Below are 13883 nucleotides of genomic sequence, written 5' to 3' on the forward strand. Positions count from 1 at the left end.
ATTTACACCCCCAAATTCATCTTCCCCCCTTCCTGAGTTATTTTAAAGCAAATCTCAGACATATTTCAGCTGTAAATATTTAATTGTATATACATTTCTAAAATACAAGAAATCTTTTTTTTTTTTTTTACTTCACAGATTATTTATTTTATTTTTTTAATTAAATTTATTGGGGTGACAATTGTTAGTAAATTTACATAGATTTCAGGTGTACAATTCTGTATTACATCGTCTATAAATCCCATTGTGTGTTCACCACCCAGAGTCAGTTCTCCTTCCATCACCATATATTTGATCCCCTTTACCCTCATCACCCACCCCCCACCCACTTACCCTCTGGTAACCACTAAATTATTGTCTGTGTCTATGAGTTTTTGTTTCTCATTTGTTTGTCTTGTTCTTTTTGGTTTATATACCACATATCAGTGAAATCATAGGGTTCTCTGCTTAAGAAATCTTTTTAAAAACAAAATTATTATAGCATTGTCCCACCTGAAAAACCCCAGTAATTCTTTAATGACATCAAACATCCTGTTAATATTCAAATTTTTAATTGTTTCATAAGTAGCTTTACTTTCTTTTTTAAAAAAAAAATGGGATCTTTTTTTTTCTTTTTTTTATTGGGGAAGGGGAACAGGACTTTATCGGGGAACAGGTGCACTTCCAGGACTTTTTCCAAGTCAAGTTGTTGTCCTTTCAATCTTAGTTGTGGAGGGCACAGCTCATCTCCAGGGCCAGTTTCTGTTGTTAGTTGCAGGGGGCTCAGCCCACCATCCCTTGTGGGAGTCAAACCGGCAACCTTGTGGTTGAAAGGACGTGCTCCAACCAACTGAGCCATCTGGGAGCTCAGAGGCAGCTCAACTCAAGGTGCCATGTTCAATCTGAGTTGCAGGGGGCGGAGCCCACCATCCCTTGCAGGAGTCGAGGAGTCAAACTGGCAACCTTGTGGTTGAGGACCCGCGCTCCAACCAACTGAGCCATCTCGCACTGGCCCATGTGGGAATCGAACTGGTAGCCTTCGGCCTTAGGAGCAGGGAGCTCCAACCGCCTGAGCTACCAGGCCGGTCTAGTAGCTATACTTTTTTAAAAAAAGTATTTTTAAAATCTGAATGCACATAAGGTCCACACATTGCACTGATTGATATGTGATCTACATAGTTTTTAATCTCTAGGTTCTCTCTCCATTTATATATTTTTCTCTTGTAATTTGTTTGGTGTAGAAACTGGGTTGTTTGTCTTTTGAATTGCTCACAGTTTGGATTTTGCTGATTCCATTCCTATGGGGTATTGTATTATATTCACGTATTTACTATATTTCCCGTAAATTGGTTGAATTTACTTTTCAGACCACTTTTTGTTTCTGAGGTTTTATACACACACACACACACACACACACACACACACACAAATTTACATTACATGACATCTCTAGGACTTATTTATCTTATAACTGACGCCCAGACCTCAAAATGGCAACCACCAATTTGGTCTTTTTATCTATGAGATTATTTGTTTTTAGGTTCCACATATCCGTGAGATCATATGGTATATTTGTCTTTCTCTGTCTGACTTACTGCACTTAGCATAATGTCCTCAAGGTCCATCTATGTTGTCGAAAATGGCAGGCATTCCTTCTTTTTATGGCAGATTAATATTCCATATATATGTATACATATGTGTATGTATACGTATACGTATATGTATACGTATACATATGTATATGTATGTCTCTATATATGAATATTAATGTGCCATACAAAGAAGGAAAGCCTTTTTCCATATATACATACATATATAGGGAATATTTATGTACATCTATATCTATCTATATCTATCTCTATATATTTATCCATTCATCCATTGATGGACACTTAGCTTGTTTTCATGTCTTGGGTATTGTAAATAATGTTGAAAGAACATGGGGATGCATATACCTTTTTGACTTGTCTTTGTTTCCGTCGGAAAAATACCCAGAAATTGAATTGCTGCATCATATGGTATTTTTATTTTTATTTTTATTTTTATTGAGGAACCTCTATACTGTTTTCCATACTGACTGCCTAGTTTACATTCCCACCAACAATGCACAAGGGTTCCCTTTTCTCCACATCCTTGACAATACTTGTTATTTCTAGTCTTGTTGATAATAGTCATTCTAACAGGTGTGAGGTGATATCTCATTGTGGTTTTGATTTGTATTGCCCTGATGTTGAGCATCTTTTCATGTATAATATCTTGAATTTTGAGCAATCTGGTGTTGGTATGTTTCATATTAGTATGCAAAATGTATTGTTTAATCCAAGTTTGCCTTCATTTTAGCATTAGCTATTTGACCCGTTAAAATTATGCAATAGAAATTATAATATGGCTACATCTTCGAAGATAAAAGATTTTAAAGAAAGCCTAAGTGAAGAATACTTTGAAAGAACCATCTAAGTATTTAAAATACTTGGGGCAAGTTAAATTTATATTCAAGTTTGATACTAGTATTGCATTCTTACCTTGGAAATTAGCAGATTGGATATTTCATGTCAAACTTGACTTTTAAAAAGATAGAGAATCCTCAGGTTTATAAATATATGATTCAGTGATAATTCTTTTGTTTCAATGTATTCAACTTTAGACTGCAGAGATGAATGAACGCTTGCAGAAAATGGGAGAGTCTTCTCTGAGAAATTTTAGAATGGACAATGAACAAAGTTTGTACAAGTTTGAAGGAGAAGATTACAGAGAAAAACAGAAGGTAACTTTTTATTCTCAACCATTAGACTGTCAAGTTGGCATTTCTTCCCATAGAAATTATTAAAAAGCAAACAAACAAACACTGGCACTTGCCTATTATAATACTCTGCTATGGAGTGAAAGTTGATGTAGGTCAAAAACATCTCATGCAAAGGCCATCTTTAATATATTTTGCTGGTTTATTATCATTACCATCATCATCATCATCATCATTTTGTGGTTGAGTTCCTGGATTCTGGAGCCGAATTCACAAATATGTCACTAGTTAAGTGTCTTTGAGTACTCAGTTTTCTCACTTATCAAATGGAGGTTATAGTAATTACATCATAGAATGATTCTGAGAATTAAATTAGTTAATATTCATAAAGTAATTCAAACAATGTGTGATAATAACTATTAGTAGTATTATTACTGACATATAGTTACTTAATAACTATTAGTAGTATTATTACTGACATAGTTACTTAAATGCTAGAAGGACTTTGTTAAAGGTGGTCTCATTTATGAAATAATGCCTTATAATATACTGCATGGACAGCAAGGTCCCTTGAAGAAATGGTAGTTTGTTGCGTCCAGCACAACACGGACAGTGAGGGAAGAAAAGGGGCGGCTTTGGGTTAAGTTTTAAGAAAGAAACATACAGACACTTAATGCAGTTAAATCTCAGAAATGCAGGGGTCTCACAGTTCTGAAAGACTGGAGCCCAGAACAAAGGCGACTGGAGGTTCTTATTGATAAGTATACAAGGGAGTAGCAGTGTTTTTGGCATGGTCTGTGAGACTCACTTATCACGTTATAGAAACAACCCAAACCAATTATGCCAATTATGTTGATCTTCAAACAACCGAAGCAGAAAGTCCTTGAGGTGAGGTATGCAACTCTTTTAAGGGACATATATCACATGTTGAAATTGTTTCACAAATCCGAGCAGAGAGTTTAATCTTACCATTCTCAAGACTTTTCTCCCAGTTAGGTGAGAGGGAAAAGTCAGAGCCAGCAGCCGCTTTTCCCAGGCAGGGGGAAGGGGAAACAAGGCCCCCTCCCAAATCTTTCTAAGGCAGCTCATCAGGGCTCTCCATGGGGTTCGGCCTGGCTTGAGTTGTCCTCCCCCAACCCCCGTGGGGAATCTTACTCCTTATTGGCCGAAAACCCTCTTTTGGAGAATAAATAGAGAGAAATATACAGTCCCAGAGATGCACAGTCTCACAGACTATTTTTTCCTTAAGGAAAGACATGGGGGGACGGTCTGTTAGGCTGCTGTGTGACAACAGGAATTTACTTACTTTGTTTCTTTCAAGTGAAATTGTGGCTATTTCTTAAACTTTTTATTTTGAAATGACTTTAGGCTTTGTTGCAGAAAAATAGTACAGAGTTCACATGTATCTTTCACTCAGCTTTCCGTAATGTTAAATTATGGAATGATCAAATCTAGGAAATTAACACATTTTTCCCCAGTGTCATTTCAATTTTTATTTATTTATTTATTTTAAAATTTATTGGGGTGACAATTGTTAGTGAAATTACATAGATTTCAGGTGTAAAATTCTGTATTACATCATCTATAAATCGCATTGTGTGTTCACCACCCAGAGTCAGTTCTCCTTCCATCACCATATATTTGATCCCCCTTACCCTCATCTTCCACCCCCAACCCCCCTTACCCTCTGCTAACCACTAAACTATTGTCTGTGTCTATGAGTTTTTGTTTCTCATTTGTTTGTCTTGTTCTTTTGTTGTTTTTGGTTTATGTACCACATATCAGTGAAATCATATGGTTCTCTGCTTTTCCTGTCTGACATATTTCGCTTAGCATTATACTCTCAAGATCCATTCATGTTGTCAACAAATGTTCCTATATCTTTTCTTACCGCCAAATAGTATTCCATTGTGTATATATACCACAACTTCTTTATCCATTCATCTATCGAAGGACATTTTGGTTGTTTCATGTATAGGCTACCGTAAACAAAGCTGCAGTGAACATTGGAGCACACGTGTCTTTATGGATAATAAATGATTTCAGATTTTTTGGGTAGATACCGAGGAGAGGGATTGCTGGGTCATAGGGTAATTCTATTCATAATTTTTTTTAATTTATTGGGGTGACAATTGTTAGTGAAATTACATAGATTTCAGGTGTACAATTCGGTATTACATCATCTATAAATCCCATTGTGCGTTCACCACCCAGAGTCAATTCTCCTTCCATCACCATATATTTGATCCCCTTTATGCTCATCTCCCACCACCCACCCCCCTTACCCTCTGGTAACCACTAAGCTATTGTCTGAGTCTATGAGTTTTTGTTTCTAATTTTTGTCTTGTTCTTTTGTTGTTTTTGGTTTATATACCACATATCAGTGAAATCATATGGTTCTCTGTTTTTTCTGTCTGACTTATTTCGCTTAGAATTATACTTTCAAGATCCATCCATTTTGTCACAAATGTTCCTCTATCATCTTTTCTTACTGCCGAATAGTATTCCATTGCGTATATATCCCACAACTTCTTTATCCATTCATCTATCGAAGGACATTTTGGTTGTTTCCATGTCTTGGCCACCGTAAACAAAGCTGCAATGAACATTGGAGCGCACGTGTCTTTATGTATAAATGTTCTCAAATTTTTTGGTTAGATACCCAGGAGAGGGATTGCTGGGTCATATGGTAATTCCATTCGTAACTTTTTGAGGAACCTCCACACTGCCTTCCATAACGGCTGCTCCAGTCTGCATTCCCACCAACAGTGTATGAGGGTTCCTTTTTCTCCACAGCCTCTCCAACACTTGTTACTATTTGTCTTGTTGATGATAGCCATTCTGACTGGGGTGAGGTGATATCCCATTGTGGTTTTTATTTGCATTTCTCTGATGATTAGTGATGTTGATCATTTTTTCATATGTCTATTTGCCATTTGTATGTCCTCTTTGGAGAAATGTCACCTCAGGTCCTCTGCCCATTTTTCAATTGGGTTGTTTGTTTTTTTGTTGTTGAGTTTCATGAGTTCCTTGTATATTTTGGATATCAGCCCCTTATCAGAGGCACTGTTTGCAAAAGTCTTCTCCCATTCAGTTGGTTGCCTCTTTATTTTGTCACTGGTTTCTTTTGCTGTGCAGAAGCTTTGAAGTTTCATATAGTCCCATACGTTTATTTTAGCTTTTGCTTCCCTTGCCTTTGGAGTCAAATTCATAAAATGCTCTTTGAACCCAAGGTCCATAATTTTAGTACCTATGTTTTCTTCTATGCCGTTTATTGTGTCAGGTTATGCTTAAGTCTTTGATCCATTTTGAATTAATTTTGGTACGTGGTGACAGATAGCAGTCCAGTTTCATTCTTTTGCACGTGGCTATCCAATTCTCCCAGCACCACTTATTGAAGAGGCTGTCTTTCCTCCATTGTATATTTTTAGCTTCTTTGTCGTAAATTATCTGTCCATATTTATGTGGTTTTATTTCTGGGTTCTCAATTCTATTCCATAGGTCTATGTGTCTGTTTTTCTGCCAATACCATGCTATTTTGATTATTGTAGCCCTGTAGTACAAGCTAAAGTTAGGGAGTGCAATACCTCCAGTATTGTTCTTTTTTCTTAAGATTGCTTTGGCTATTCGGGGTCTTTTGTGGTTCCAAACAAATCTGATGATTTTTTGTTCTATTTCTTTAAAAAATGCCATTTGGATTTTGAAGGGAGTTGCATTAAATCTGTATGTTGCTTTGGGTAATATGGCCATTTTAACTATGTTGATTCTTCTAATCCACGAGCACGGAATGTCTTTCCATTTCTTTGTGTGATCTTCAATTTCTTTCAAAAATGTCTTATAGTTTTCAGTATATAGGTCCTTCACATCCTTGGTTTAGTTTATTCCTAGGTATTTTACTCTTTTAGCTGCAATTGCAAAAGGAATTGTTTTTTCTATTTCTTTTTGTGAGATTTCATTGTTAGTATATAGGAATGCAATGGATTTTTGTACGTTGATTTTGTAGCCTGCAACTTTACCATATTTGTTGATTGTTTCTAACAGCTTTTTGGTGGAGTCTTTAGGGTTTTCTATATATAGCTTCATGTCGTCTGCAAAGTGTGATAATTTAATTTCTTCATTTCCAATTTGGATGCCTTTTCTTGATTTCTCTTGCCTGATGGCTCTGGCAAGGACTTCCAACACTATGTTGAAAAGCGGAGGTGATAGGGGACAGCTCTGTAGTTTTCCTGAACGTAGAGCAAAGGGCTTCAGTTTTTCACCATTAATTATTAGATTAGCTGAGAGCTTGTCACATATGGCCTTTATTATATTAGATATTTTCTTTCTATACCTATTTTATTAAGTGTTTTAATCATAAATGGATGTTGTAACTTGTCGAATGCTTTTTCTGCATCAATTGATATAACCATATGATTTTTGTCCTTTATTTTGTTCATGTGATGTATCACATTGATGGATTTGCGGATGTTGAACCACCCTTTTCCCCGGGGATGAACCCCACTTGGTCGTGATGAATAATCTTTGTTTTTTTTTATTAAATTTATTGGGGTGACAATTGTTAGTAAATTGTTAGTACAATTCTGTATTACATCGTCTATAAATCCCATTGTGTGTTCACCACCCCAGAGTCAGTTCTCCTTCCATCACCATATATTTGATCCCCTTTACCCTCATCACCCACCTCCCACCCTTTACCCTCTGGTAACCACTAAATTATTGTCTGTGTCTATGAGTTTTTCTTTCTCATTTGTTTGTCTTGTTATTTTTTGGTTTATATACCACATACCAGTGAAATCATAGGGTTCTCTGCTTTGTCTGTCTGACTTATTTCACTTAGCATTATACTCTCAAGATCCATCCATGTTGTCACAAATGCTCCTATATCATCTATCCTTAATGCGGAATAGTATTTCATTGTGTATATATACCACAACTTCTTTATCCATTCATCTATTGAAGGACATTTTGGTTGTTTCCATGTCTTGGCCACCGTAAACAAAGCTGCCATGAACATTGGAGTATACGTGTCTCTATAGAGGAATGCTTTCAGATTTTTTGGGTAGATACCCAGAAGAGCGATTGCTGGGTCATATGGTAATTCTAAAATAGACTTTATTTTTTTTTTAAATTTTTTTTTGTTGAGAGCCCACTGGCCCATGTGGGAATCGAACCAGCAGCCTTCGGATTTAGGAGCTTGGAGCTCTAACCGCCTGTGCCACCAGGCCGGCCGGTGAATAATCTTTTTAATGCATTGTTGTATTAGGTTTGCTAGAATTTAGTTTAGGATTTTTGCATCTGTATTCATCAGAGAGATTGGTCTGTAGTTTTCTTTTTTTGTATTGTCCTTACCAGGTTTTGGTATCAGGGTAATGTTGGCTTCATGTGATCTCACTTATATGCAGAATCTAAAGAAAAGAATCAGTGAATGAACTAATCAGAAACAGTTTTGGAGACAAACAGGAAAAACTGAGGGTTGCTAGTTGGGCGGGGGAGTTGGAGTTAAGGGAGAAGGTGAGGGGATTAGAAAACAGTCCGTAATGACAAAATGGCCACAGGGTTTAGAAAATTAATTTGGGGAACGTAATCAATAATGTTGTAAAGATTTGTTTGTAGGGTATCCGATGGACACATGTCCCATTTGGGAGACCACCTCAGGGATGATGTAGATCCCTGATCACTGCACTGTACATCTGAAGCTGAACAATAATGAACGCCAACTATAATTTCATATATGTGTATATATATATACACATATATATGTGTGTGTGTGTGTGTGTATACAACAAGAAGAGGAGTACAGCAGTAGGAATAGGAAAGTGGAAATGTAATGGCTCTGTGAGATGTCAGAGAGATAGTGGATAGGGGGAGGGAGGTCCAAACAGTGTGAGGGTTATAAATGATAAATGTCTTAAGTATTACTTTGTTTTTTGCACCTGAAACTAATTAAAAAAGTGAGTTAAGGAGTACTGTCTCTTCTTCAATTTTTTGAAAGAATTTGAGCAGGATTGGTATTAGATGCTCTTTGAAGATTTGGTAGAATTCACTAGTGAAGCCATCTGGTCCCGGACTTTTGCTTTTGGGAATGTTTTGGATGACTGATGCAATTTCGTTACTGGTGATTCCTCTGTTTAGATTTTCCAGTTCTTCATGGTTCAGCCTTGGAAGGCTATATGTTTCTAAGAACTTGTCCACTTCTACGTTATTGAATTTGGTGGCATATAATCTTTCATTGTATTCTTAGATGATACTTTGTATATCTGTGGTGTCCGTGATAACTTCCCCTTTTTCATTTCTGATTTTGTTAATTAGTGTGTTCTCTCTTTTTATCTTCGTGAGTCTAGCCAAGGGTTTGTCAATTTTGTTAATCTTTTCAAATAACCAGCTCTTTGTCACATTAATTTTTCTATTGTCTTTTCTCCATTTCATTTAGCTCTGCTTTGGTTTTTGTTATTTCCTTTCTTCTGCTAACCTTGGGTTGCGCGTGTTCTTGTTTTTCTAGTTCTTTAAGGTGTAACATGAGGTTATTTATTTGGGATTTTTCTTTTTTCTTGAGATAGGCCTGTAATGATGTAAATTTCCCTCTTAAAACTGCTTTTGACTGCATCCCAAAAAGGTTGGTAGGATATATTTTCATTGTCATTTGTTTCTGTGTCTTTTGATCTCTCCTCTAATCTCTTCTTTGACCCAGTCGTTCTTTAAAAGTATGTTGTTTAATCTCCATGTATTTGTGTTTTTTCCTGCTTTACTTTTTCAGTTGATATCCAATTTGAAAGCCTTGTGATCCGAGAATATGCCTGGTATGATTTCAATCTTCTTAAATTTGCTGAGGCTGCTTTTATGTCCCAATATATGATGTATCCTTGAGAATGTTCCATGTACACTGGAAAAGAATGTATAGACTGATGTTTTAGAATGAAGTGCTCTATATATGTCAGTTATGTCCCTTTCATCTAATGTGTCATTTAGGGCTGCTATTTCGTTATTTATTTTCTTTTTGGATGATCAATCCATAGCTGTCAATGATGTATTTAAGTCCCCTAGTATAATTCTGTTTTGGTCAATTTCTCCCTTTAGTTCTGTTAGTAGTTTCTTGGTATATTTAGTAGTTGTTAGTAATTGTTTGTAGTTGTTCGGTAGTTGTTTTGTGCTCCCTGATTGGGGGCATAAATATTGATGACTGTTGTGTCTTCTTGTTGTATAGTCCCCTTTACCATTATGAAATGTCCATCTTTGTCTCTTATCTTTTTCACCCTGAAGTCTGTTTCATCTGATATCATTATGGCTACACCAGATTTTCTCTGGGTACCATTTGCTTGGAGTGTCAATTTCCACCCTTTCACTTTGAGTCTATGGTTGTGCTTGTAGCTGAGATGTGTCTCTTGGAGACATTATATGGTTGGGTTTAGTTTTTTGATCCAATCTGCTACTCTGTGCCTTTTTATTGGTGAGTTCTCTCCATTTACATTTAGGGTGATTATTGACATATGAGGATTTCCTGTCATTCTAGCTTTAGTTTTCTGGTAAGTCTGTGTCTTCATTTTTTCTTTGCCTTTTTGTTGTTGTCTATTTTCTCTGTTAGTGGTATTCTATATTGTTTCCTCTATTTCTTCTTTTATTACAGTATTTATTCATTTCTGCATTTTTTTTAGTGGTTACCCTTAAATTTATGTAAAAGAAAGTTTTACATTTAGAGTATACCATTTTCTTCAGCACGCTTACTTTATCGATTCCCATATTTTGTTCAGGCCTTTACGCTCCCCCTTTTCATGTATTGGTTGCCAAAATTGTCCCTGTTAATGGTGGTCGAATAGCCTCCTTTAGTATTTCTTGTTGTGCAGTTCGTGTATTAGTAAATTGCCTCAGCTTCTGTATGTCTGGAAAGGTCTTTATTCCTCCCTCATATATAAAGGATATCTTTGCTGGATATATTATTCTTGGCTCATAATTCCTCTCTTTCAATATTTTTTTTTGTTCTTCCTTATTAAAATAACCATATATTTTTACATTTTTATTTATTTATTTTGTTAATTATTATTTTTTTAATTTATTAGTTTCAGGTGTACAAGACAAGGTAATACTTAGACATTCATCATTTATATCCCTGACACTCTCTTTCAATATTTTGAATATTTGGTTCCACTCCCTTCTTGTTTGGAGAGTTTCTGCTGAATAATCTGATGATAATCTAATGGACTTTCCTTTGTAGTTTACCATCTTCTTTTCCCTGACTGCCTTGAGGATTCTTTCTTTGTTGTTGATTTTAGACAGCTTCCATACAATGTGCCTCGGAGAAGGCCTGTTGGGATTGAGGTAATTAGGTGTTCCATTTGCTTTTTGGATTCGAGGATCCAGTTCTGTCCTCAAGTTTGGGAAGTTCTCATCAACAATTTGTTTGAATATATTCTCTGTTCCCTTCTCTCTTTCTTGTCCTTCTGGTATGCTCATTATTCTTATATTGCTCTTTCTGATGGAGTCAGAAAGTTCTTGTAGAGTTCTTTCATTTCTTTTAAGTCTCAGATCTCTTTCTTCTTCCATCCGTGTCATTTCCAGGTTTCTATCTTCGATGTCACTGATTCTTTTCTCCATCTGGTCAACTCTACTACCTAAGCTGGTTATTTCATTCTTCATTTCATCTATTGTGTTCTTAATCTCCAGAAATTATGTTTGGTTCTTTCCCAATCTCTTTAGTAAAATTTCAGTCTCTTTTATAAAATGCTCATGTTGTTCTTGTATTGTGTTTCTGAGTTCATTAAACTGCCTTTGTGTGTTTTCTTGCATCTCGTTGAGTGTTTTTTCAGAACTGCAATCTTGAATTCTCTGTCATTTAAGTCACATATTTCCATATCTTTAAGTTCCTTTTCTGGAGACTTTTCACTTTCTTTCTGAGGTGTCTTGTTGCCTTGGTTATTCATGGCAATTCCTGATTTATTATTTCTCTTCCTGGACATCCACAGGAGTGGCTTCTGCAACAGGTTGATAGGAAGAGGTCTTTCTTTTGTTTTCCAGTACTTGTTGGTAGAGTGTTTTATTTTTTCTCCGATTGCAGCCTCTTTTTTCTCTCTCATACTGTAGTCCTGTGTTTCCTCTGCAGTATTCCAGCTTCTCACAGAATGGGGGGATTCCCTGGGATTCGGGCTTCTTTTCTGTTAATAGTTCGCCTGGGTCACAGGGCGCAGTTTCTGTGTGTGTATGCGGAGAGGTTTTGAAATTCCAAAGCTCTTCCTGCACCAGATTCAGAGCCAGTATGTTTCAGCAGTTCTGTTTACTCCTGCAGGGATCTGCCCAGATAGGTGGGGTTAGGGTCGGTGTGAGTTGTGAGAGGTGGCCCAGAGCAATGGGGGCGACCACCACCACAGCTGGTCCTGCTTCCACAGCTCCCTCCCCTTTGCTGGATCTGGTTGGGCTGCGAATCTGTGTCTGCGGTCCACAGTTCTCAGAATAGCAAATATTCTGTTCTTTTGATCTGTCACTGGTACTGTTCTTCTTCCAGCACCAGGTATGTGGTGGCAGGGTGAGCTCTGGGAGGGTAGGGAGGGGGCGGCTAGTGTCAGTGCCTAACGCTTCCGTTCTCTGCTCTGCAGTGAGGGCTTAAACCACCGTTTTCAGCCTTCTTCCCTCAGTCTTTTCTCTGTGGTCTCTGCCGTGACCGTTCGGTTCAGCCGTGTTATATGCTGTCCTCGCAGCCCTGTGGGCCATAAGCGGAGCCCTAGCAGTCCGAGTTCTTCCCTCTCCTGTAGCTGCCGTAGGACCGGGATGCAGCGAGCTTGGAGCACTGAGCTAGGTCTGCGTCCCGCGCCCGCTCGGCTCCGTCTCTGTTCCCTCCTCCCCCGCTCACGTAATTTGCACACCTTTAGGTGAATTCAGTAGTGGGCCTCTTCGTTTTGTTTGCCTTCTTTGCAGGGAGTCCTTTGTGGAGTTATTGTTGTTCAATTAATTTTAAATTCTAGGGGAGCTTTACAGAAGCTCACCTCACGTCGCCATTTTGATACCAGTTTGGAAATTGATTTTACTGAAAAATGAGAAGTGAGTCATTTTCGTTTGCATTGCAACTAGTGTGCTGACAGTGCTGTGTTTATATCATTTTTTTCTGGTACTTTTGAATGTCTTGACTTGAATCTCTAGTTATATCTGTACCTTTATTCTGACTGTTTAAATTTTATTGTGATGAGATGCAGGCGATGGATAAATTACAGGGTGGAAATTGCCTTCCTAACATGGTTTTTAGATTTCATTATGTGGTATGAATTTGATAAATTTTATAGTTATTCCCTTGGGCTTACTGGTATTAAGAGTATGTATAAAGCAGAAAAATATTAAACGGTAAAAAGTCTAAATATCAGTGGTCCTTGTTATCTACATTGTTAGATTAAAAGTAGACTTAGTAAAATACTTGACTATTTCTAATATAACTGGTTTTTCAGGGTTTCTAATTGTAGCAAAATAGTGATATACAGATACAGAGAAGTTTTAATAATGATGACTTGTATTTTTATAATTGAGTGTCTGACAAATAAGAATTTTCTGTGAATATTCTGACATGTGATTGTATTTAATTTCTGTCATTTCATATTTCCTAGATAGGTTCTTAAAATAGGTTCGTACTATCCCTTGAAGAGAATTGAAAACCTGCAAGTAGGTTGTTTATACATAAATCATGGGAATTACACAGTGAGGTAGATATTCATATATAATTTGTTGAACCAGTTGCATTACTTTACCACCACACCTGGTAAATTAAGTCATAATGGTTGACATTGATTCTGAATAAGTTAACCTGAATAAGTTTGTATTAATGCACTCTTGTCTAAAACAAATGAATTCAGCATGATTTATTCTGCTTTTGAAAGTTCAGGAATTGGTTTTTAATACTTATTTTGAATTTTGAATACTAAGACCTTATTAACACAAGTGTAGGTTAATTGATGATATTACTGTCATCTCACATTAATTTATCTGAGGTGGAAAAAAACCCTGAAACTTATTTCACTGCTCTGGGTATTTCTCATTTTATGTAAACTCACATTGCACTTTGCATATCTCATAGACTCATAGACTTAAAAGATACAGTAAAGGTTATATAGTCTAACCGTTTTTGTAATTAAGAAATCCCATTATAGCATCTAGGACAGTTACCCAGCCTCTGAATAAGGTTATGCTGGGAATT

General features: G+C 36.7%; 1 protein-coding gene across 8 annotated transcripts in view; it reads left to right on the top strand.

Annotated features, from left to right (window-relative positions):
- The window catches only part of SMARCA1 (SNF2 related chromatin remodeling ATPase 1), a 99548-nt gene that overhangs the window by 36038 nt on the left and 49627 nt on the right, over positions 1 to 13883 (top strand). For all 8 annotated transcript variants that reach the window (XM_081041957.1, XM_081041958.1, XM_081041962.1 and 5 more), the window contains one exon: positions 2624 to 2743. In XM_081041957.1, coding sequence (XP_080898083.1) covers positions 2624 to 2743 — 120 coding nt within the window. The remainder of the gene's footprint in view (positions 1 to 2623; positions 2744 to 13883) is intronic.

The sequence above is a fragment of the Rhinolophus hipposideros genome (assembly GCF_964194185.1).
Source record: "Rhinolophus hipposideros genome assembly, chromosome: X".
Classification (NCBI taxonomy): Eukaryota; Metazoa; Chordata; class Mammalia; order Chiroptera; family Rhinolophidae; genus Rhinolophus; species Rhinolophus hipposideros.